This window comes from Triturus cristatus, chromosome 10 (genome assembly GCF_964204655.1).
Source record: "Triturus cristatus chromosome 10, aTriCri1.1, whole genome shotgun sequence".
NCBI lineage: Eukaryota > Metazoa > Chordata > Amphibia > Caudata > Salamandridae > Triturus > Triturus cristatus.
Genome location: NC_140593.1, coordinates 334073198 through 334099852, shown reverse-complemented (window position 1 = coordinate 334099852; position 26655 = coordinate 334073198). Strand labels below are relative to the sequence as shown.

The window sequence follows — 26655 nt, the reverse complement described above, 5'->3', positions numbered from 1 at the left end:
CCACAGAAGTGAAAAGTTTAAGGAAGCATAATTTGTGCTTCCAACGGGAAAGCAATGGACTGCAATTTAGAGGTGATTTGGTGTTGCTGAACTAAGAAGTCTACAAGAATGCCAAGGTGACCCATTTGCACAGACACCAGGGTCACAGAGCAAAAGGTTCATCTGCCAAACACACTTTATCAGCCAAAGCACTGTGTGATGCTTTCCACTATTCAGACAGTTAACTGTGGTTGCAGTGCTTTCTTTCCCTTGTCCTTAGTCTTTTGCTGTTCCCAGTACTTCTCGTTCCCTTGGTGGGTTATCAAGCTACTGTCCTCATTTCTTTTTACAATAACAAATGCTAGAAATGCGATGCACAGACTGCATTTCCATGGCTGTGTAAGGCAGCTACAAACGTTAAGCAAAAATTGATAGGCTGGCTTGGTTTGTTTCAATAGTTTAAAATAAAGAAGACAACCCTAGATTTGTGCTGTATTTTCATAAAAAGCTCTGAAAATAATGTCATACCAGCTAGACATCAATTATATCTTATTGTCCAAAGAAAACACTATGCGAAGCATAAAGACAAAAAATATATTTGTGTCATTGCAAACATATTCAATACACATTCATCAAAAAATACAAATATACTTTATTAATTTTTCATTTCATAATTTATCTCAGAAACCCAACTTTAAGTCGCTTTTTCCCCATACTTTCTTCCTTGTTCAAAGCATCTTGCAAGGATACATGTAAAGACTTGCCAACTCGTTTTCCCGTCTGCAAAGAAGAAATATAGTGAGGTGTGCAAACATTTCAAGTAACAATGATTCAAAAGCACACCATATCAGCTATGAATCGAGCAAGATACATTATTACAACCACAAATGCCTTTCTGTATGAGCATGTTTCTCAGGACACTGCTCAAGCATAGTAACTAGCCAACATTACAAAAACAATATGATAAAGGATTTGAAGACGAGGGTTTTAGCTATTAAAATGGCTTTACTCTTTTACAACGATCTGAACTATCCTTTGGCAGAGAACCCTGGCACCTGGCAGAGGAAACAAACCTAAAAAGATGAAGGCCATTTAACAAACAGTATAGTGTATTGACAGGTATGATGAAGAAGAAAGAGCCAGTCCACTCATCGGGCCCAATGGATTTGCCTCAACCATTAAAAGGGATTCATGAGTAAGGATAAAGGCAGAAAATTAAGGAAAATGCAGACTTTTCTCACTGAGCAGTGGAGCACTGTCAGAAGAAAGCATAGAAAAAAGTGGAAAAAGGCACAGAGGTAGGAGAATGAGAGGACAGAGAACAAGAGTGGCTGCTGGTGATGCAGAGAGTAGAAGCGGGGAAGTAAATGTTGCTGCTAAGGTGGCAACGTGTAGCAAACAAATGGAGCGTCACTGGCGCCAGGACTGTGGTCTAAACAGGCATGCATCTGGAACCTAACAGACATCTTGTACAGTCCACTAGAAGAAAAAACAACAAACCGGTGCGCAGTACGTTAATGTACACTCTGTTAAAGAATTGGTATTCTTGTGCGTCAGTGTGTCAAGAGGACACTGTCACTTGCTGGATGCTGTTGAGGTGGTAAGATTTTAATTACTATAAAATTCTTAGATTTTTTTACCCTTCTGCTTCTGAGCAGATGAAATGCACACTGGTGTAGAGTGTGAGATGCCCCACTTCCTTACCAGGATTATCTTCTTAAAATGGAAAAGTAAAAAGTAGTGGCCTTCTTCGTCTTTATCCTGGGACTAGTTGTCCGAAAGTCACCTTCACAGCTGGAGAATGCAATGGGCATGAGATGTGGGGATGTGTCAGTCAGTAAACTAGCAAGTCATTCTAAAATGCCAGAGGTCAGTGTGGTCCTAATATAGATGGAGACGAATGCATGGAATCTGAAGAGGGCAGGATGAGAGAGCAAGGTGCATCCAGGAAGAGCAGAGGTAGGCAAGTCGTGCTCAAGGGAATGGAGACAATAGAGGATGTGCAGCACAAGGCCAAAACATTGGCAGGCGTATTTCTTTTATGATACAGTCTCCAGAATATAGAGTTAATACAAGGGAATGGCAGGCTACCAACAACAAGATCTCAAATTCTAGTGACACTAACACACTGTATATTATACATGTTGAATATGCTACTTACCAGTATGCATCTGTTCTTGGCATGTAGGGCTGCTGACATTCATATCTGTGCATAGATCGCCACCTAGTGTTGGGTCCGGATGATTGCACATTGTTGTCCTGGAAGAGTCTTCGAAGTATCACGAGATAGGTGGCTCCTCCCCTGGACTACAGTGCGCATGGGCATCCTCTCCATCCTTAGATTGTTTTTCGCCATTGTGGCAGTGATGGAGTAGATACAGTAAGTGATGACCATGCTATACAGTAATTCTGAGTGCTGCAGCCGCTACAGGCGCCGGGGAGGAGGGTGGGCGATATGAATGTCAGCAGCCCTACATGCCAAGAACAGATGCATACTGCAATACTAGCGGTATTAGTGGCGCTGGGGGAAAAGCGTACGCAAATCTGCCTGACCAGTTCATCCATATCACATTGCCCTGCCACTGTGGGTGCGGTAACCTGGCGGCAAAGTTTCGGCATTTTGCGTTTTCCCTTGTGGCGAATAGGTCTATCTCTGGATGACCCCACTGCTAGAAGTACGGTTTGAGTACTGATGGATGTAGCTCCCACTCGTGCATTTGGTGGCTGTGTCTGCTGAGCAGATCCGCCATCTGGTTGTCCTTGCCTGGGAGGTGTTCCGCCATGAGGAACATGTTCCTCTGAATGGCCCACTTCCACATGCTCTGAGCCAGATGAGACAACTGTGGAGAGTGTGTTCCTCCCTGCTTCTGTATGTAGTACATGGCAGTCATGTTGTCCGTCCGGATCAACACGACTTTGTTGCATAAGTGTACTTTGAATGCCTTCATGGCTAGGAAGATTGCAATCAGTTCTAGAAGGTTGATGTGCATCTTCTTTTGCTGTGTCGTCCATAGTCCCTGCACTGTGTAAGTGAGTACATGAGCTCCCCATCCCTGGAGAGAGGCGTCCGCCGTCAGTATTATTTGCGGAACAGGCTCTTGGAACGGTCGGCCCTTGCAAAGGTTTTGTGGATTCCACCAGTGCAGAGAGTTGTATGCCCGACCGCTCACCAACACTAGGTCTGTTAATTGTCCTTGAGCCCGATTCCATTGACGTGCCAAGCACTCCTGAAGCGGGCGCATATGTAGTCTCGCGTGCGGGACTATGAAAATGCAGGAGGCCATCATGCCTATCAACTGCATGAACACTCGCGCTGGAAGGGAGTGTTGAGGTTTGAACTTTGTGATCAGCAGTTGCATGCTGTTGACCCTCACTAAATTTGGCTGAGCTGTGGCTGTCAGAGTGTTTATGGTCGCGCCCAGGTACTGGCGTATGTGTGCGGGTTGAAGATGTGATTTTGGGTAATTTAGTGAGAATCCTAGACTGTGAAGAAGGTGAATGGTGTGGGACATGTGGCTGGCACATTGCTGGGCCGACTTTGCCTGAACAAGCCAGTCGTCCAGGTAAGGGAAGACGTGAATTGAATATGCTACTTACCAGTATGCATCTGTTCTTGGCATGTAGGGCTGCTGACATTCATATCTGTGCATAGATCGCCGCCTAGTGTTGGGTCCGGATGTTTGCACGTTGTTGTCCTGGAAGAGTCTTCGAAGTATCCCGAGATAGGTGACTCCTCCCCTGGACTACAGTGCGCATGGGCATCCTCTCCATCCTCAGATTGTTTTTCGCCATTGTGGCAGTGATGGAGTAGATACAGAAAGTGATGACCATGCTATACAGTGATTCTGAGAGCTGCAGCTGCTACAGGCGCCGGGGAGGAGGGTGGGCGATATGAATGTCAGCAGCCCTACATGCCAAGAACAGATGCATACTGGTAAGTAGCATATTCAGTTTGAGGCATGTGGGCTGCTGAATTTATATCTGTGCATAGAATACATAGCAGTACCTCCGATTAGCGGCGGCTACCAGTGCCAGCTGCAGCGGTCTGAAAAAGAGTTTTGAGAACAGCCTGTCCTACAGCTGCCTGCTGTTTTGAGTGTACATCTACACAGTAGTGTTTGGTAAATGTATGTATAGTGGACCATGTGGCTGCTCTACATATTTCCTGTAAAGGAATGTTTCCCAGGAAAGCCATGGACGCCCCTAACTTACGTATTGAGTGGGCTCGTGGGGGAATCGTTAAGGTGCGTTTAGCCTTTTGATAGCAAATTTGAATACATTTAACGATCCATCTTGCTATACCTGCTTTGGAAATGGCGTTGCCCTTGTGCTGTGGAGAAAAGGCAACGAAAAGTTGTTTTGTCTTCCTAAAGACCTTAGTTCTGTCTATATAGTACATGAGGGCTCTCTTTACATCTAGTGTATGGAGCCTTCTCTCTGCTACATTCTGTGGATTTTGAAAGAAAACAGGCAGTTCAATAGTTTGATTCATGTGGAACTGCGATATTACTTTGGGCATGAATTTGGGGTTGGTACGTAGTACGACCCTATTTGCGTGAACCTGTATAAATGGCTCTTGAATGGTTAGTGCCTGGAGTTCACTAACTCTTCTTAACGAAGTGATTGCCACTAGGAAAGCTACTTTCCAGGTGAGGAATTGAATCTCACATGAGTGGAGAGGTTCGAAGGGTGGACCCATCAGTTGGGTGAGGACCAAGTTGAGGTTCCACACCGGTGCTGGTGGGTGTCTTGGGGGAATTACTCGTTTAAGTCCCTCCAAGAAAGCTTTGATGGCAGGCACTCTGAATAAAGAGAGGTGCTGCCTGGTCTGGAGATAGGCTGCTATTGCGGTCAAATGGACACGTATTGAGGTGTATGCCAGATTGCATCGGTATAGGTGTAAGAGGTAACAGATTATATTTTGAATGGATGCGTCTAGCGGGTTAATGTCATTGTTGTTGCAATAAATGACAAACCTCTTCCATTTAGCTGCATAGCAAGCCCTGGTAGTGGGTCTCCTGGCCTCCTTAATGATCTCCATACAGTCAGGTGGCAGGTTTAGGTAGCCAAACTCTAGGATTTCAGGAGCCAGATTGCCAGGTTCAGCTGTTGCGGATCTGGGTGCTGAATTTCTCCATGGTTCTGCGTCAAAAGCGCGGGTTTGATCCGCAGCCTTTGATGCGGCACCACGGAAAGTTCGAGAAAGGTTGTGTACCATGGCTGGCGTGCCCATGTTGGAGCAACCAGGATGAGTGTCAGTGAGTGCTGTCGCAGTTTGCGTGCCACCAGCGGTATCAATGGCGCTGGGGGAAAAGCGTACGCAAATCTGCCGGACCAGTTCATCCATATCGCATTGCCCTGCGACTGTGGATGTGGGAACCTGGCGGCAAAGCTTTGGCATTTTGCGTTTTCGCTTGTCGCGAATAGGTCTATCTCTGGATGACCCCACTGCTGGAAGTACGGTTGGAGTACTGATGGGTGCAACTCCCACTCGTGTATTTGGTGGCTGTGTCTGCTGAGCAGATCCGCCATCTGGTTGTCCTTGCCTGGGAGGTGTTCCGCCATGAGGAATATGTTCCTCTGAATGGCCCACTTCCACATGCTCTGAGCTAGATGAGACAACTGTGGAGAGTGTGTTCCTCCCTGCTTCTGTATGTTGTACATGGCAGTCATGTTGTCCGTCCGGATCAACACGACCTTGTTGCACAGATGTACTTTGAATGCCTTCATGGCTAGGAAGATTGCCAACAGTTCCAGAAGGTTGATGTGCATCTTCTTTTGTTGTGTTGTCCATAGTCCCTGCACTGTGTAATTGAGTACATGAGCTCCCCATCCCTGGAGAGACGCGTCCGCTGTCAGTATTATTTGGGGAACAGGCTCTTGGAACGGTCGGCCCTTGCAAAGGTTTTGTGGATTCCACCAATGCAGAGAGTTGTATGCCCGACCGCTCACCAACACTAGGTCTTTCAACTGTCCTTGAGCCTGATTCCACTGACGTGCTAAGCACTCCTGAAGCGGGCGCATATGTAGTCTCGCGTGTGGGACTATGAAAATGCAGGAGGCCATCATGCCTATCAACTGCATGAACACTCGCGCAGGAAGGGAGTGTTGGGGTTTGAACTTGGAAATCAGCATTTGCATGCTGCTGATCCTCACTAAATTTGGCTGGGCTGTGGCTGCCAGAGTGTTTATGGTCGCACCTAGGTACTGTTGTACGTGTGCGGGTTGGAGATGTGATTTTGGGTAATTTAGTGAGAATCCCAGACTGTGAAGGAGCTGAATGGTGCGGGACATGTGGCTGGCACATTGCTGGGCTGACTTTGCCTGAACAAGCCAGTCGTCCAGGTAAGGGTAGACGTGAATGTGTTGCCTCCGTAGATGTGCAGCCACGGTAGCTAGGCACTTTGTGAAAACTCTGGGTGCTGTTGTTACTCCGAAGGGGAGGACTTTGAATTGATAGTGCTGACCCTGAATGGTGAACCGGAGATATTTTCTGTGTGACGGGTGTATGGGTATGTGGAAATACGCATCTTTGAGGTCTAGCGTGGCTAGGAAATCTCCCTGTCTGAGGAGTGGGAGAACCTGCTGCAGGGTGAGCATGTGAAAATGCTCTGAGAGAATGTAGTGGTTGAGGGGTCTCGGGTCTAGAATAGGTCTGAGTGACCCGTCCTTTTTTGGTATTAAGAAGTACAGAGAGTATACCCCTGTTCCCTGCTGGTGTACGAGCACGACCTCTATTGCGCCTTTTTGCAGCATACTTAGCACCTCCTGCTGTAATAACGCTAAGTGCTCTGAGGACATAGGACGGTGCCTTGGCGGTATGGTGGGTGGAGTGGCGGTTAATTCGAGACAGTAACCGTGTTGGATAACATCTTTGACCCACCTGTCTATGGTGATGGAATTCCACGTGGACAGGAACCGCAGGAGTCTCCCCCCAACAGGTGTTATGTGGTCGGGGGGGAAGGGAGAGGGCGTCACTGTTTGTTCTTGGGGGAGGACCTGGTATTGCCGTAACCACGTCCTCTGCCCTTGGTGCTGGAGCCACGATATCCACCTCAGGTGTTTTTATCGTAGGAACCCTGTGTGCCCCCTTTATTGTAGGTTTGTTGTGCCCCCTGTCCTCTACCTGCACCTCTATTTCCGGGGCGACGAAAGGAGCCACTACGAAAAGTCTGCGTTTGCAGAGCCCCCATTGACTTCGCAGTGTCCGTGTCTTTTTTTATCTTTTCTAAGGTGGTGTCAACCTCCGGTCCAAATAAGTAGTCGGGGTTGACCGGCTGATTGAGGATGTTATTTTGGACTTCAGGTTTGAATCCGGAGATTCGTAACCAGGCGTGTCGTCGTAGCATGACGCTAGTGTTTATTGCCCTTGCAGCTGTGTCTGCGGCATCCAGTGCACACTTGATGGATGCGTTTGTGAGCAGTTGTCCCTCCCTGATGAGGAGCTCCGCTGCCTCTTTGTACTCATCTGGCAGGTGTTGGAGTAGGGTCTCTAATGTGTCAGTGTGAACGGTCGTAGCGAGCTAGGAGGGCCTGTGTATTGGCGATGCGCCATATGTTTGCTGCCTGGGCTGCAATCCGTTTGCCGGAGGTTTCTAGAACCTTGGACTCTTTGTCCGGGGGAGGAGCATCACCAGTTGTCTGCGAGTGTGCTCGTTTGCGAGCATTGGCAACTACAATGGAGTCCAGAGGCAGCTGGCTCCTAATGTATGTGGGGTCCCCAGGTGCGGGTTTGTATTTTTTCTCGATCCTGGGGTTTATGACCCGTGCCCTGGTGGTTTCTTTGAAAATGTCCTTTGCTGGCTTTAGGACACCCTTTAACATGGGCAGAGTTTTTACAGTCCTCTCGGAGGATGCGAAAGTGTCTACCAAGAAATCATCCTCGATAGTGTCTGAGTGGAGTTGCACTCCATGATTGGCTGCGGCACGTTCAATGAGGGCGTTGAATGCAGCAGTGTCCTCTGTGGGGGACGTTTTTGCGCCATAAAGTTGCGTGTCCTGTGTATCCAGGGCGGCACCAGGCTCTACGGGGTCATCCCAGACTTGATCAGGGTCTTGCTGGCCCTCGGGGGCCATGTCTTCGGGGTAGGTGGTGTCGTCACCCATGTAGTCCTCCACTGCATCCGTGTCGGAGTGCGTTGGAGAGAATGATGGATCCGTGTAAGAGGTGTGGATGCGTTCATAAAGAACTGGTTCCGATTCCGCCGGCATTTTTTGTTTTAGCGGGATCCTATAAGAGTCCAAAGCGTGCCCTGAAGTGATCTTCCGCTTTTGGAGCATAAGCCTGCCGGTGTCGGCGTCGATGAAGTGGGACGGCGATGTCCCAGTAGTGGAGTGTTCGGTAGATGGGGACCTTGTCTGTGTGACGCGGGTTCTGATTTCGAACATTTTCGGCGCCATGGATGGCGGCAGACCAAAGGTGATGTTGGCCGGTGCCGAAGGTGCCTTCTGTGCCCGTTTCGGTTCGGAGCCCGACGAGGTCTGGAAGGCTGCCTTCTCCCTGATGCGTTTCAAGGACGCTGCCACTTGTTGCACCTTGAACGCCGATGGTTCTTTGGCGCCGATAGGTTCCGTATCGGCAGGCGTGGACTTCTTCGAAGTCACCGGGTCATCGAGCCGAGGAGGGATAGGAGCCGACGACGGCGTCGATGAATGTACCTTAGTCGCTGCCTTCGAGATGGATAGCGATGCAGTGGCCATTTTCACCTTGATGGCTGGTGCCGATGTTTTCGGTGCCGGGGGCCTTTGCGCCTTGACGGTACCGATAGATTTCCTTCTTGGGTCGGTGCCGACATCGGCTGCAGCGAGTTCGGCACCGAAGTCCCGTTTGGTGCGGTCGGAGCCGACGGGTGTGGCTGGCGTCGAAGGTGTGGTGGTCCTCCAGCCGACCAGTGTCAGTTTCACTTTCGGGTTCTGTTGAACCGGTGCGATGAGTGGTTTCGGTTTCTTGGTAGGGAAACCAGTCTTTTTAGGTGATAATGGCTCTTGCTGAATGTCCGTGGCCGGGCCAGAGGGCGGGGCCGAGGAACTGCGGGATTGGTCTTGGGTAAGGCCCGAAGGCGATCCCTCGACCGGAGCCGTCGACTGACCCATTGGGCTATCCTCCATTTGGACGGGTAGGCCTTGCTCCTCACCGGAGCTACCTTCTTCGGCCCCTAAGGCCTCATCGTAGTCTCCTACCTCATCGTCGGCTTCTTCCCTGTGGAAAAGCTCTTCTTCGACATCTTCTGATCGGGAACCGTGTTCGGAAGTGTGGCTGGAGGGTGTATTTTCCACGCTTTTGACATCTTCGTCCTCGGTGCTGAAGATGTTGGCCGGGGCCGGGGCCGCTTGCTGCGCTTCCAGTCGCGCGGCTCGTCGGTTCCGTAGAGTCTTCTTGGATCGGAATCGGGCACAGGCCATGCATTTCGATTCGTCATGATCCGGTGAGAGGCATTTGTTACACACCGGGTGGACGTCGATATGGAGGTATTTGGCGTGGCAAACAGGACACCGCTTGAATGGGGTCCTCGATTCCATCGTCGAAGTTTGGTCGATGGTCGGATTGAATGGATCCGAGAAGTTGTTAAAATCGCTAAACTAGTCTGTAAACTGTCGATACCGATCGGAAACAGTACCGTCGAAAACTAAAGGCCTTTTGGCCTGAAACTAGATTTTCCTAACTTGAGTCAAGATAAGCACATCCGAACCCAATGGCGGAAAAAAACAATCTGAGGATGGAGAGGATGCCCATGCGCACTGTAGTCCAGGGGAGGAGTCACCTATCTCGGGATACTTCGAAGACTCTTCCAGGACAACAACGTGCAAACATCCGGACCCAACACTAGGCGGCGATCTATGCACAGATATGAATTCAGCAGCCCACATGCCTCGAACGTGCTGTCTCCGTAAATGTGCAGCCACTGTCGCTAGGCACTTGGTAAAGACCCTGGGTGCTGTTGTTACTCCGAAGGGGAGAACTTTGAACTGATAATGGTGATCCTGAATAGTGAACCTGAGATATTTTCTGTGCGATGGGTGTATGGGTATGTGGAAATACGCATCCTTCAAATCCAGTGTGGCTAGGAAGTCTCTCTGACTGAGTAACGGTAGAACCTGCTGTAGGGTGAGCATATGGAAATGCTCTGACAGAATGTAGTGGTTGAGGGGTCGCAGGTCTAGTATAGGTCTGAGAGATCCGTCCTTTTTTGGGATTAAGAAGTACAGAGAGTACACCCCTGTCCCCTGTTGGTTTACGGGCACGACTTCTATTGCACCTTTTAGCAGCATCCTTAGTACTTCCTGCTGCAATAATGCCAAGTGCTCTACGGACATAGGACGGTGCATTGGCGGTATGTTGGGTGGAGTGGACGTTAATTCTAGACAGTAACCGTACTGGATAATTTCCCTGACCTACCTGTCTGTGGTGATGGACTTCCAGACTGACAGGAACTGTTGGAGTCTCCCCCCGACAGGTGTTATGTGGTCGGGGGGAGGGAGAAGGCGTCACGGTTTGTTTTTGGGGGAGGACCTGGTGTTGCCGTACCCACGTCCTCTGCCTTTGGTGCTGGATCCACGATATCCACCTCTATTGTTTTTCTCATAGGTACCTTGCGTACCCCCTTTATTGTACTGCTGCTGGGACCCCTGACCTCTAGCTGCTCCTCTATTCCCGCAGCGACGAAAGGAGCCACTCCGAAACTGCTGCGACTGCAGAGCCCCCATTGATTTTGCAGTTTCAGTGTCTTTTTAAATTTTTTTCGAGGGTAGTGTCAACCTCGGGGCCAAATAAAAAGTCTGGGTTGACCGGTTGATTTAAGATATTGTTCTGAATTTCAGGTTTGAAGCCTGAGATTCTCAACCATGCGTGCCTCCTCAACATTACGCTAGTGTTGATCGCCCTTGCTGCAGTGTCGGCTGCATCTAGTGCGCATTTGATGGACGCATTTGTAAGGAGTTGTCCCTCTCTGATAAGGAGCTCCGCTGCCTCTTTGTATTCATCTGGCAAGTGTTGTAGCAGTGATTCTAGTGTATCATAGTGTGACCTATCATAACGGGCCAGGAGTGCCTGGGTATTGGCAATGCGCCAGATGTTTGCTGCTTGCGCTGCTATCCTTTTGCCTGATGTCTCCATCACTTTGGACTCCTTGTCGGGGGGAGGAGCATCACCCGTGGTTTGTGAGTGTGCTCGCCTGCGAGCATTCGAAACAACCATGGAGTCTAATGGTAACTGACCCTTAATGAACATAGGGTCTCCGGGTGCTGGCTTGTATTTTTTTTTCGATTCTGGGGTTTAACACCCGTGCCCTGGTTGTTTCCTTAAAAATGTCTTTTGCAGGTTTCAGAACCCCCTTCAACATTGGCAGAGTTTTGATGGTTTTCTCAGAGGAGGCGAACGTGTCCACTAAGAAATCTTCCTGTACAGGGTCAGAATGGAGTTCCACTCCATGATTGGCAGCAGCCCGTTCTATGAGGGCATTAAAGGCAGCAGTGTCCTCCGTGGGAGATGTCTTTATATTATAAAGCTGCGTGTCAGGAGCATCTGGTGCGTTACCCTGGTCGGTGGGGTCTCCCCATGCCTGATCCGGGTCTTGCATGTGATCATCAGGATCGATATCCACCGGGTAAGTGGTATCATCCCCTATATAGTCCTCTCCGGCGTCTGCCTCCGAATGCGTAGGAGAAAAAGACGGTGGGTCCTGAAGGTAGGGTTGAAAGGTTTCGTGAAGCACTGGTGTGGAACCTGCTGGCAGTTTTTGTTTCAAAGGAATCTTGTATGAGTCCAAACCCTTCTCTGGTGTGATCTTCCGCTTGCGGAGCAGCAGCCTGCCAGTGTCGGCGTCGATAAAGTGTGCCTGTGAAGGCTCGATATCGATTTGTCCAGCGGATAGTGTCTGTGTTTGGTGGACACGTGTCCGAATTTGAAACATTTTCGGTGCCTTGGGCGGCGGCAATCCAAATGTGATGTGCGCAGGCGCCGAGTGTGCTTTTGCGGCCTTGTGCGTTTCTGGACCCGACGTAGGTTCGAGGGTTGCCCGGTCCCTGATGTGTTGCAACGACGCTGAGACCTGTTGCAAGGTGAACGCAGACGGCGCTTTGGAACCGATAGGCACCTTGGAGGCAGGTGTCGAAGCGGTATCCGATTTTTTCCCAGTCTTTGGGTCGTCGATCCGAAGGTGGGTATCAACGCTCTTTGGAGCCGATGATTTGGTAGGCGCCGCACCCTTTGATGTCGACGCAGACGGATCGACCACCTTGACCTCGGTGTGTTGGGCCGTAATCTTTGGTGCCATAGGCTGAGGCGCCTTGTGGGGGCCGAGGGCCTTCTTCTTTGGCTCGGTGCCGGAACCCGTCTTGGCGAGCTCGGCACCGAAATCCCTTTTGTTGTGTTCGGTGCCGATGACCTGTGCCGGCGTCGAAGGAGTGGAGGGCTTCGATCCGATCGCAACCGGTTTCACTTTCGGTTTTGATGTAACCGGTGCGACGGATGGTTTCGGTTTCACTGAATGAAATCCAGCCGTCTTCGATATTAATGGCTCCTGTGAAATGTTCGAGGCCGGGCCTTGAGGCGGGGCCAAAGAACTGTGCGACTGATCTTGGGTAAGGCCCGCAGGCGATCCCTCGACCTGAGCCTTATGACGACTTTGTTAATCGGCCTCCGTAACGACGGGTTGGCCTAGCTCTTCGCTGGAGCTATCTTCCTCGGCCCCAAGGGCCTCATCGTAGTCTCCTACCTCGCCGACGACGTCTTCGTCCTGGAAGGTCACCTCATCATCGTCTTCCGATCGGGATTCACGTTCGGAAGCATGGCTGGAGTCTATGTCTTCTACGCTCTCGGCTTCCTCATCCTCGGTGCTGAAGATGTTGACCGGGGCAGGCTCCGATTGCTGTGCCTGCAATCTCGCTGCCCGTCGATTCCGCAGTCTTCTTGGAGCGGAACCGGGCGCAGGCCATACATTTCGACTCATCATGATCCGGTGAGAGACATTTGTTGCACACCGGATGGACATCGACATGTGGGTATTTCGCGTGGCATAAAGGACATCTCTTGAAAGGAGTCCTCGATTCCATTGTCGAGCGTTGATCGATGTCCGGACCGAAGCGGATCCGAAAAGCGTGAAGAAGTTACTAGAACACAAAATAAACTGGTCTATACCGAACGCGAACAATACCGACGAAATCTAAAGGCCTTTTGGCCTTAAAGTAAAGTTTCCGAACTTGAGCTAAGATAAGCACATCCGAACCCAATGGCGGAAAAAAACAATCTGAGGATGGAGAGGATGCCCATGCGCACTGTAGTCCAGGGGAGGAGCCACCTATCTCGTGATACTTCGAAGACTCTTCCAGGACAACAATGTGCAATCATCCGGACCCAACACTAGGCGGCGATCTATGCACAGATATGAATTCAGCAGCCCACATGCCTCGAACACTATGGTATCCCAACTGGATATTATAACAAATACCACTGCAGGCATCTATACGGGTACGAAATTCTATGGAGTCTTGAAAGATCCTTTTTATGAAGAGTTGGGGATCAATCAGTAGATTTCTATAGTGCTACTGGTCACCCCTAAGGGTATCCAGGTGCTGGCAGGGTCCAGGTGATTAGTCAAATAGCCATGGCTTCAGGGACTTTCAGAACTCTGGAAGAGGTGGAGAGGTCCGTATATGAAAGGGCAGCTCGATCCATGTCTTGCTACTGCATAGGAGAAGTATGGGGTTGGTGGATATTTTACTCCTTATTGAAGTGAGCAACCTATGTTTCAAATTTAAGTTTATTGTTTAGTTAATTAAAACTTTAACTATTATGGCAAAAAATAAAACCGATCACATGGAAATTTAACAAATAAAATAATTAACTTCACATTAAGCATAAATTATTTTGTGAGGTAAATGGACCAATGCAAGAATGTATTGTCAAAAGAAATACATGAAGCTAACAAAGCTAAAATTACAAGCTTCGGCCACCATTTGTCCCTATTGCACTTTCCATGTGAGGGTTATTAATCCATGTACTAAAGTTAAAATTAATTCATGTGAAAGGAGCTGGGATGCAGTAATTGTAAAGTGCATTATGCTCACGGAGATTGCCACAAGGAATCAAACCATCCTTACTTAACATAAAATACTTAACTTGAATCCTTTTATTTATCACATGAGATAGCTAAAGTGCATTTGTGCATTTTATAATTATTTAGTTACTAGTCCCTTACAGAATCTGGTAAAACTTCACCGTCATTTTTAATACCTATAAAACCTAGTTTAAACTTTTAAAACGGTATGTGCCGCTTATTCTGATCAGGGATAGCCTAGAGTTCTGTGACTGTAAAGAGCATTATGCTATCTGAGATTACCAAAAGGAATTAACCTCCTTTCTTAACAAAACATTCTTGAGTCGAAGCCTTGTATTCATCTCTTGAGCAGTCTAAAGTGCCTTATGTTATCGTTTAATACTAACCCCTTGCAGAACCTAATAAAACGTTACGGTCAATCGTAAGACCTGTAAAACCTAGTTTAAACCTTAAAAGCTGTTTGTGCTTCTTATTCTGTTTAGGGGGCAAAAACTAATTTGCAACATGAGACATAGTGGCCACCTAATTATTGCGTGAGAGCAGTGCTAAGAATACACTTAAAGTCTAATGGTATTCTAAAGTGCCTCGTGCGTTAAAGAACTAATCGTGCTGTTCCAATGATCTTAATTATTTAGTTTCTATCCCCTAGCAAACCATGTTAAAAAATTCACAATCAATTGTAAAACCTTATTTAAGCAGTTAAAACTGTGAGCTCTTGGGCTAATCAGGTAACAAAAGAAACTGCAGTACTAAACAGTATGCCCACCTAGCTCTTACATGGGGCCAAGGCAAAGGATGTAATTAAAGTCTTTCTTTCTTCCTGCTGAGGCAATGTAGCTTTAGCTTGGTAGATCCGATGTTTCAATGTATTCACATATTTGGCACATCTCCCCAGTACCCTAGGAGACTTGCTATTATAGCAAATAAAGGATGCCTGTGTGCAAGTTCAAGCTCCCTCGGCCAGAAAAACTGGTTTCAGCTAGAGTCTTGGTTGCAGGTCTAGAGTGGGGCAGCAGAACAATAAGTGAGCCCATGTTTCTTGGCTTTTGTGGCATAACCTGCAGGGTTTGTTGATACCCAGTGCAGGCCACTGTGGAATAAAGTCCCCAATAGGAAGAGCAAGTAGTCTCATATAGAGTATCTGTGCCCGGGTCACTGCACTGAGTACAAGAAATAGGGTTGTGGCTTCCCCACTTGGTAAGAATCCAGTAAAGGCTGTGCCACCATGGAACTTTCCTCCGCTAGTACATCTTGCTCCCATGATATAAGTGTCTGTTGACTGCTGTCTTCCAAGCAGAGCATGGAATATTGTCCTTCCCTATGGCAGGTTTTTCAATATTAAGTGATAAGATTGCTTCATTTGGTTGCACGACCCATGGATTACCAGGGCTTTCAGAAATATTTTTTTAAAGACTTTTGATAGTGTTCTTAGGTGCCTTCTTACACTTAATATAGTATTTTAGCAAGGATGCCTTGCACTCAAGAGATTGGGATGCTAATCCCATCTCAAATCTCAATCTGGAACGACAAGTGTATCAGGGTTGTTGTAATATTTTCTTATATGCTTTACTGTAGCATTGTTCCAGGGTGGCGTCGAGAGCCCCAGGATAGGCATGATGGGCATATTCTAAGGCTGTGGTTAATGTTGCCTTCATTACATTACCTGCTGAGGAGCTGCTTAGTACTTAGTACTGCTTAGTACTCGGTTTAATAACCATATTTGCTAAACCATACCCCTAATACTTGTATTGACTGACTGTAGAGATATTCTTTTCACCCAGATGCCTCGTCGCCGTCTTCTTGCGATACTTATGCCTCTTAGTGTTGCCCATGACTGAGGGGTGTACTGCTGACATTGTGGGGTGGCCAGGGAGCCCTGATTTATTGTGTGTGATTTTCATTACTCAAGTCTTTCCATGATACAGAGGCTTGGGAAGTGGACACGGGCATTCTTTTTCTCTCTCTGGCCAGGCAATTAAAAGGATGGTCAAAGTCGGACTAAATCCGGTATCATCATCCATGCAAATCCACTTTGGGAGATATTATTAATTTTCTTCATTTACATTTTTGGTCACTTTGTATTGTAAGTAGTAATAGTTACAGTAGTCCGAGTCCTCGTTTAGGGGAATCTCAACTGAAATCGTAAGCACTGAATAGTCCCAACCACATCTTTGATTCCCAACCACTAAATATATAAATGTAGCAATTTTCTTCCGAAAAGCTATCTCTTTAAAAAACTAAAAACAAGATAAAATCCTATTTAGGGGCCATAATAGCTAGATTAGGATTCTTTTTCTTAAAACAAAAAAGCTATCTAGAGTTAGAATTACAAAACTTTTTTACAATGAAAGTGAAACAAAACATGGGCAATGAACTGGATAGGTGTAGTAAATTGTGTAGTCTACCAAAATAAGGTAACTATGTAGAAAGTCGAGACAACCGTTATAGGTTTACAGAGCTTAAATTAATAATTCCAATGGCTCTCTTTTGTGGAAGTGTAGGTGAGCAGTTTAGGCTTATTAGAGAATAGTGTTAAGCATTTGTTGTACATACAGTCAATAAATTAGACAAAAACTGAAGATGAAACTCAAGACCAATGTAGAAAAATAACTTGTATTTTGATAGAATTTTTAACACCAAGAACTTCGGAAATGGGCAAGTACTTTCCAAGTTATCCGTTTTTACAGATAAGTAAAAATGTCACACAATACGTTTTTATGTGCCAATACTTTCCTATGGAGGAAGAAAACATATACTGCATACTAGAACTTGCAATCTTATTTTGGGGATCCCCTTCAGGACTTAAGGAGCTAGGGGGCCATGGTCGAAAGATCCACCAGCAGTTCGGATTTACCTACCCTGGAGCGTTCAGGAACAGAGCTGTTGGACTTATTGGTAGTCTTCCGCGCTACACCGCTGGTAAAGTAAAGGCGGGGGTGGGGGTTTTTGGGAGAGGGCACCTAGAAACAGGCTGAAGACAAGTCCAAGAGCGCCCAATGGGGCGATTGGTTTGTTAGGGTCTTAGCAGCAGTGTGTGTGTGGGGGGGTACAGTCTGTGTTTGTGGACCAAGGCCAGGGAGCTAGGGTGTAGAGGGCTTTTGGTCCCATGCCTCGAGGGCGCTCACGATTTTCGGTCAGACCTGCAGAGGGGTACAAAACAAGACAGCTGGGCTGCTCTCGGTGCTAGCCTCTGCAATGCTGCGTCACCCGTCAGTCTTGGTTGGGTCTGAGTCCGGATTGGACTTCAAACAAGCCTGGTTGCTGGAAGGAGCCCGGTACCCTGGGTACTGGTGCAGGGTGGCTACTGGGAGTCCTGGCATCTACAATCTCAGTGGGAAGATAGATCTGAACCTCTGGAACATGGTTACCTCCTCCTGGGCAGCTGCTGCAATGGTGGACCCGGTGATTAGCAGTTCGATGAACCGTACGTTGCAGTCGGTGCCTGCAAGTTGCAGGGAAGTGGTCCTCTACTTAAAGGGAGATAGGGGCTGTTTGACGAAGTGTTGGCAGTCCTCCAAGGCTTTTGGAGGATGTCCAGCTGCAGGATGAGTCAGGTTGTTGCGATAGTCAGGACAGGAGCAGTCAAACAGGGTTTGGCTACAAAGGTCCATTGCTAGTCCACAGTTATTGCTACTTTTCTTTTTCAGTCAGACGAAACGAGGTGTCTGGTGTTAAGAAGCCATCTAAATACTAAATGTAGGGAATTAAGGGGAGTGAAGGGTAGAAGCCAATGGGCTACTTACCCTTGGGGTCAGTACACCCCCCTATATGACCACTTCCTGTGGGGAGTGGCATAACCCTGTTCCAGAATTCCTAGTTCCACACAAAAAAGATGGTGGAACCCTTCTCTCGTAGAGCACACCAAGTATCCCATCTTAAGTGTGTGACTAGCATGGTAGTGCAACACGCCTACTTGCATATCACATTTCTCGCTTGTCGTGGTGCCAAATGGGCCTCAGGGCAGGGGGTGGCATCTCCCAGGTCTGGGAAAGCCAGGGTTGCATATCAAAGGTGGCAGGGACTTTGAAGCCTCTGGCCTTAATATGCCAAATCACTAGCCATCCTGCTGGAGGAGGTTTGAACACATTCCTCTGGTGCAGGCATTGTTTCTGGCCTCAGGGAGCATGGGCTCTCACCTGCAGTTGGTTAGAAACATGCCTGTGGTGGCAGGCGGGACAATACAAGTCAACCAGCACACTAGACACTGGTAGGTTTTCAGGGGGCACCTCTAAGGTGCCCTCTCGGTGCTTATCTTACTAAATCCACAACAGAATGGATTTATTAAGACAAGGTGTGTGATACCATACATAAGTTTCAGTGAAGCCATCATGTAGCTGGGGAATTTGTAATGACAAGTGCCTTGTACATATACTTAAGATGGCTTCCCTGTTCACTTGCACTATCTAGTAACCGTACAAGACAAAACAGGGGCATATCTGCTCATGCATATATGTCCTCACATGTAATATAATCCACCCTGCCCTAGGGCTATAAGCCCTGCTGTAGGGGTGACTTACACATATTGCATGAAGTGTCTGTGGGCATGGCATACAAGGTGTGTGCTATCTTGCATTATCACTTTTCTCTGCACCATTTCATGCAGCCTGTTATGGCAGTCTGCATGATTTTGGTGGTAGGACCCTTTGGGTAGCACAATAGACACTGCAGCCCTTGGGGACCCTCTTTAGTACCAATGCCCTAGATACCAGGGGTACCTCTTACTATGGACTTACAGGGGTGCTAAAGGTCTTGCCATTTCGGGAACAATTGAACAGTTACCTCGTTCAAGGAAAAGAGCACGGGCAATGGGGACCTTGTTAGCAGGAACCCAGTGCACATAAGTCAAAAATGCATCATATACTAGGCAACAAGTGTGGGATGACCATGTCAAAAAGGGGCACTTTCCTACAACAGGCCACTGTATTTAGCTGCTGGAACATCTGCACACCTTCTTTAAGGAAGCATACACCATCAGTATCTCTTCAGACCTACTCAGTAGCAGTTGTCCCATTTCCTTTTTCCAGTTTCTTGTCAGAGTCTTGTATCTTCAAGCTCAACCTTTTGGGCTTGTTTCTAAAACCTTTCAAACCCCTTCATACTGCTCAATTTCTTTTAGGAGTGAGTGTGTTTGACATTCATTTTCGGAAAGAAAATGTTTTTCATTTTTGAGAAAATGACGTTTGTTTCTGTCAAATGTCCATCCCGTGGCAGGATAGAGGTAGGGAAAGAGTGCATCATTGGCTTCCCTGACCAGAAACATCTATAAGATTCACAAGCGTGCAGGAATAGTCAGTATTATGGTTATCAACAGAGATCTGCTGAAGGAGAACTGCTAATTCAGAGAGGAATGGCTAATTCAATAAACACAAAATTAATCAATCTAGGCAATGCATGGAGGCTTGAAAATCTAGGCAATGCATGGAGTCTTGAATACTAATGGAAATATGATGGCCATAAATTACTAAAAAATAACCATTTATGAGGCAGCAAAACAATGGATTGTACCTCAATCATCTCAATGATGCTCTCTGGATCGAGGCTACCTTTTCCAACTTTCCTTACACATGTGAGGACACCTTTACTGGTCACAGATATGAGAAGACTTGCTAAGGAGCAGGCTTCTTCCTGCACAGTAGCATCCACCACGTGCCTATGACCAATCTGAAAAATAAGCATAAGTAAGTCAACGATTAATTTTAAACAGAAAGATAATTACATTGAAACAGATTTTCATAATCTGTTGATTTGTTCATATCATCTACTATTTGAAAATAATCTGAAAGAATACCACAGGCTTCTCACACTCGTCCTCGTACACAATGCCTCACCCCCACAAAGCACAATCCACAGGATGCCTTTTTTCATGTCGATTTAGACGAGAAACCCACTATTCAGGATCTTCATTGAAACTCTTAGGACTTTTCACTGCAGGAAGCTCACTGCTACATTCACATTAATCTTGCTGCCTATGTGTTTAGTTCATTCGCTTCCCTCTTCCTCACCATGTTTCTTTCCGAAGCTCTGTTGCTTGTCCCCTTACCTATCCTGCTAGGAGGTGGATGCCCATCGTGACCCAGCAATAGAAAAAGGATTGTTTCTGTTGCTCATCTTCATAGTGCTGCTGGTCTGACAGAATGATCCTCCTTTCAGCGCCTCAACCCATCTTTTATTTGTATATTTTTATAGCACCTTTCTTTTTACTTTTTTTTGGTTGTCGATTGGGATGGCTACTGTGCAAAACTAATTTTTACATTATGTAACAATACCATTACTTCCTTTTGTTTTTGTTTCTTTTAACTGTGCATTGTGCCTTTGTCCCTCTTTCCTCCGCTAGGGATGGGCAGGGTCCACGAAGGGGAAGCTTCAAAGGCCTGCCGCCTTTGTGAGCCTCCAAACACCCTTTGCTGCTTTCAACAACTGGTCCCCACTGGTTCTACCCCCCACTTTGGGGGGGAGAGCCGGCGGGAAAAACAAGTGAGGGAAAGAGGTGTGCCCACCTCTGCCAACTCCACCGCTCAGGTGGGGGAGGCGAGGTGAAGCACAACTCCCAGTCCCCGCCATCTTGAGGATGGGGGGACCCAACCAACCAGGGACAGGCTCCTGCCCCCTCCCACTGGAGGGTGGCACGATAGGGGATGTACCCACCCTAGGGAAGGGACTCATCGGTCCCTGCCCTTTCCTTACCCATAATGCCCCTAAATCTAGTATTTAGGGGGCCCCCTGAACCTTGCTTCCTCAGATCCAGAAACGACAAGAAGAAAAGAATGACCGTGCAGCCAGCTAACAAGAGGAAGACGCCCACGGACTTGGCCCCAGGCCTACAGGCCTGTCTCCCCTCGAACCTGCTCCTGCAAAATCCCAGTGTGTCCTGCAGCCAGCAACCTCAAAAACCCCGGAGGACCTGCCTGCCTTCACTTCAAAAGACTGCTTCTCTCGTGAACACCGGATTTGTTCAAATGCAACCTCTGGAAGCAGCCGGAGACCCCGAATCCATCCCACTCTGCACCCGCCGAACCCGGACCGAGCTCGAGTGGAAAAACACTACAAGGAGGTCACCCCGGCAATCCTGACCAGAGATCCGGCGACCCCTGACCTGCCTCAAGCCTCCAGCCGACGCCTGCAGTCTAAATTCAGAAGGCCCATCTAACCGCTTCCAGGAGTTGGTAGGTAAGAAGATCCTACCCCAAAAGGCACCCCTGCACCCGACGCCCCACGGCCTTGTGTGCCCAAACCAACGGTGCCTAACCAAACCTTAACTTCCCAACTTACCTCTCGAAGTGCTGGTCGCACCCAGAAGTCCTTCTTCTCCCTGCCTGCAGTGCTTTTGCAAACCGGAGGTTCTCCATAGAAAACAACAGGATGCCCAACGTCGAAACAGCACTCTGCACCTGCCACCCAAGTGCCGCTGAGGGTGCACCTTTTGTGCTACTTTGTTTCCCCATTTGCCCTGACCTAAATCCTATGAGCTTTGCTCCCACAACCCAGTGACCTGCTCGCCAGCAGCCACCAACCGGAGGCCCCCTATCCCCCACTGGATGACAGAGTGTTCGGGAAAGGCATCTCGCAGGAGTTTAACAATGAAGCGCCGTGGATAGTCTCCCTCCGCCCCTTCAGGGATTCCTAGTAGGCAGAGTTTATTCCGGCATTGTCTGTTCTCCTGCTCCTCCATCTTTGTCATTAAATCTGTTAGACATGCAGCTTGGGAAGACCCTTGGTCTTTTAAAGGCAGTTACTTAAGTTTCTAAATTTTCTGTACGACCTTCCACCATGGTAACCCGATATCGATACAGATTTTGCTTAGCTTTCTCCTGCCCCCTTGCAGGTTTTTAGCGTCCCCTTTGGCAAGGCGACTGTCAGAGCGGACCTCTTCCTGAAACTGCTTTATAGAAACCAAAATGGAAGTTAAAGAGGGCTCTTCCGTAGTTTCAGGTGCAGCTCCTGTATTCTCCCAGTGTAAAGTTTTCAAAGCCTCCTCTCCATGGGTAAAATAAAGCTGGGAATCTGAATAATCCCACTTAAGCTGGCTACGTCTTTATATCTTGTTGCGTGACCTCTTCTGGCGCTGAACAGTCCCTGTGTCTCTAGAGGGATTACTGTCATTGTTGTCAGAGACATCATCGTCGCTTGCGCTGGTCAAGCAATCCTCTGTTGCCGATTCAGAGCCGTCAGACATGGAAAAAAAATGTTCGCCAGCTGATTCAGGAGTCTGGGGAGCCAGCGACCCCGGGTTGTTTTCCATATTTTGGGAGTGATTTGTAGCTCCAGTCGTTTGAGGATTAGATTCCAGCTTTTTACAACTAGAGGCTGAAGCAGGGGTGTAGGTGCCAGAGACGGGGGCAGGCATGGTCATTAGATTCATATTGCTGTTTAAGGGGGCCAGGGGGTCAGCTGGTTTGATAGTATCGATAAAGCTGATAGAACCCTCTACACCAGGGGTAGGATTTTCTTTAATGTATGCGCCCCGTTGAAGTAAATTAAAGTTCCCTTTTTCCGTCAACAGTGTGACGCCAAACTCACCCCCTGGAGGCAGTGCGGTTTCAGCAATAGGAGCCGGTAATTTGATGGTAGTGAGATGTTTGACAATAGAGGGCTGAGAGCCCTCCTTAGGCACTCCTCCTCCCCCAGGCCTCCCCGCTGTCTTTGTCGCATCCACCCCTCCCCCGTCTCGCGTTTACCTTTCGAGGTGGTGTCCGGCACCTCAGCATCTCCCTGGCCGGCACTACCTGCCGTAGTCTTGGGTTTGGAGCCTCTCGTTCCCAGAGTCGACAAGCTCCGCCTCTGCCCCCGCTGAACCCTGGATATAGTCTCAATGTAAGCCAGGAGTACGGTAACCGGCCGGCAGGTTAATGCGTCCCGAGACTTTCTCCCTGGGGGATACAAACAGCCGCGTCTACCACTGCATCCCTTGTCCAGGCAACTTAGCCGACTGCCGATGCACTCCTACACGGCGAGGGCGGCTGAGTGGCAAGAAATCACACTAACGCCATCTTGCTCCGGGACAGTTTCCTATGAAGTATTTGGTCCTACTGAACTTTAAAAATTGGACACTTGTTTACATTTCTCTTAGTGATATCATCACCTCTAGTACTTTCTCTGATGATTGGGACTTTGAAACAGTAAACACTATGCAGCTTGATTTAGAACAATCTACTGCATTTTCAAATAATGAATTATATGATGATACATCTAATTTTGACACCATGTTTTGTTACCAACACGATGGTCATCATTTCTTGCACAAAGCAAGCATCCCATGTAATGTTTTCTCTTACCATCAATGGGTACATTGCCCAACACCGCCAAAATGTAGTTCAGCTACATTTGAACAGAAGTTTGCTTATTTTTCTGGGACTTCAGACCAGACATCATCTTACTATAAGCTTGCACCTACACCTGCAAAGAAAAATATGCTCACTAACACAAAACAGATATACTCTGCTTCCTTTATTGCCCAGCTGTCTGTACATGGTTTTGACTTTTGGACCTTTGTCTATAGACACAGAATCTGTTTGGGGGGACTAAAGAATGGCAAGTTCAGGGAACTGAGCCCTTATTTAAAGCATGCCTCATATCACATCAGATGATCTTCCTGAATGAAACTTCCTGTCTTAGGCTAGCCAAGATTTTGGATTTGAACTTACCTCAGATTCCCTCACTTACACACTTTGAGGGATGGCAAAATTATACACAACACGGTGAGGATACATTGGAAGGGATGGTTGGTTTGGCCTATTGACCCAAAAAGATGTCACTCACGATTCAGGGGTACCACCAAACAGTTTAGTATCCATATGGCTGACCAGCGCTATGTACGCTCAGAACACACGGGGGTGGTGACATCATACAGTGTTGGGAAGTTTTGCCTAGAGTGGCTAAAGACCTCAACACGGTCTCAAGTGAAACAACACTTGTCCCTTCTCTCGGATGACATGGATCTTATTGATTTTTTGTTATGTCCGCCAGAAGCCACAACAAAAGCGCTTCTTGTACGCCATTTACAACGAGGTATGGAAAATCTCCCAGCAGGAGGCTGCTGAGAGATTGCGTGTGATTGATAGGGTTAACCTAAAAAAGGCTTTGGCAGTGGTCCACAATGGTATGACCACACGGTCATCTAGAATTTAATCACTGGGCAACATTGTGTCTTCTGCTATAGATATAATGGAGCAGGATTGGTCTTTTCTTCAGCATGGACAATCGCAATTGCGATCCATTCTATTATTGAGATGGACGCTGCAATCATTGCGTTCTGGCCACGTGCCCTGGTGCAACATCAACAGCACGACTCTTCTCTGCATGCAATCTAACGGACAAACAGATGTCAATGGCACGAAGAAATGCTAAATATACAATGCTGCACATTGAAAAACTGGACCAATTACCTTTCACCATGGCCGAGTCACCTTCCATAGAATGGTTAATCCATGAATATATCACTGTCAGTCACAACATTCCAATTTCAATACTGTCTACAGTATCACCGGGTAGGCAGATACGAAGCACTGGGAGAGGGATACATACTTGAATACTGGGAATTATCGTACAGATATAGATGCAGGAATAGGGACACTGACGTTTTTCACAGCGGTTCAAACTGTGAAAGTGCCTTAAGTGGCTCCTTAGTTTGTAAAGACATCTCGCTTCATGGTGCCTGCAATACTTTGGTTGCGAACCTATCATGTCACTTGAAGGGTCCCCCAGCTGCTGTGATTCATTTGGTGTTTGAGTTGTTCTCAAATGGAAGCTATTTGATGTTGATTGATCAAGGCTGTTGTGTGATGGTACCAGGCATCGCATATCTAGTTACAGTAAGTTCCAGGGTTACTTGTTGTATGCAAGTATTGTTTCTACAGACCCACACAGTTAGGGAGGCAACACTATGGTGTTAATTGAATGATTCCTTTATACAGTTTGATTCTCTGAGCAGACTGAAAGCCATGCTTTTGCAGAAGGATGTGGCCTTAACCGCAGCCCAAGAAACATTTGCGATCTCCAGGTTGAAAGGTCTTCATCTGAGATACAGGCGCTAGTCCGTACGAACATCCCGCTCCATTTTGCGGAAAATGGTTCATTGTATCTTTAACATGTCTGATACGAGGGGGATTGTGCACCTATTTAAAAGCATAGGTTCAGGACTATTAAGCACCTTTAGAAAATCTACTGAGTTATTCCAGCATTTATACACTTCATATTGGGAAGCGTTTTTGGAGGGCTTCCACTGGTCCCAATACTTGTAGTACGTATCCTGGTTTTAACTTTCCCGCTACACAATGGACACCCCAGTTCCTCAAGAGCTGGAAAAGGTACATCTGGTGCGACATTGCCGTGAATGCATGGTACTCTATATGGGCACACCTCTGTTTCGGGAGCTACACCAGCATTGGTTCCTATCATTCAGACCAGTCTAGGTTGACTGCATCTTGCCTGAGATCTGTTGCCTAATCTGCAGAAACAAATGCGCGTTGGACACATGTCTGACTCGTTCATCGGCTTAGCCACTGGACACAGACGTACTACTGGACCCCTTAAAGGCCCACGTCTTAGTGTCCTCAGCGTATTCCCAGGTTGATGACAGCATTCTTAGAGCCCCCACAGGATTCTTCAGCTCCTGTCGGATCGGACAATGGCTCTACAACCGATTCTCAGGTATCAAGTGTTCCCTCAACGGCTGCTGTGGGAACTGAAGACGATCACCTTTGCTCCATTGATCTGATACAAGAGGTGTTACAGGGACCATCGTCTGAGAATGCAAGCAACAGTGCTGTTGCATCTCCCACACAGGACACAAACATTTGGCTCTCCGTGTGATGGGAACAATTCGGCCCTTTTTCCAAAACAAGCAAAATTGGAATGTGAAGACCCCGCTTTTTTTTGTTTTTGTTTTCTTGCTCTCACTGAGCACCATGGCTTTCGATGTACTCAGTTGGACTGATAGTATAGACTATTTAGCGGACTTATAGAGCTTTTTAATTTTTATGCAATCATTTTTACATATACCATGTTTTTAGATGTTTTTACACTAGTTTTTAATGACAATGTTTTTTATGCTTTTTAACAGGCATATTTTAGCATTAGCTGACCTTCGGGTGAGGAGTTTGTGTTATATGCCCCAATATACCCCAATCTAGGCCTAGGAAGCTTCACAACCTTTTACCTACATTTGTCCTACCTTGCTCTGCATAACGGTTCTAGCACGGACCTTTTACCCAGTTATGTGCTGAACAAATGTCGATCGGTTTCCTTCAAAGTAGCCTAATTTATTATGCATGAGGATTCTTAGAAAAGTCCCTGCACATGATGTACATAACAGGATTAACTTACCCTGTTCAAAAGTCATGATCACCTTCATCCTAGGGCGAAAGAACTACTTTCCATAATTGCAGGTATTGATTAAGGCTCATTTACATAATTATACTCACAACATATCTGTTGTGTAAGGAACCCCGAGGCTATCTTTATGGTATAAAGGAACCATACTAACACTAGATAGGAAGAGGAGACGCTTCCAAGCTGACACTAGACGATGAGGTCCCTGCACGCAGAAGCTCCAGCACGCAGTTATCTGACATCCCTTGCGGGGTGCCCAACTTGAGACCAAGATGTGGTCCTTCATTCTCTCTCA

The 26655-nt window shown here is 47.4% G+C and overlaps 1 protein-coding gene across 1 annotated transcript in view; it reads right to left on the bottom strand.

Annotated features, from left to right (window-relative positions):
* Positions 1-557: 557 nt before the first annotated feature.
* The window catches only part of EXOSC7 (exosome component 7), a 101215-nt gene continuing 75117 nt past the window's right edge, over positions 558-26655 (bottom strand). Inside the window, exons 7-8 of the mRNA XM_085630086.1 lie at positions 19539-19694; positions 558-759 (exon numbers count right to left, since the gene is read on the bottom strand). Coding sequence (XP_085486212.1) covers positions 655-759; positions 19539-19694 — 261 coding nt within the window. The 3' untranslated portion in view covers positions 558-654. The remainder of the gene's footprint in view (positions 760-19538; positions 19695-26655) is intronic.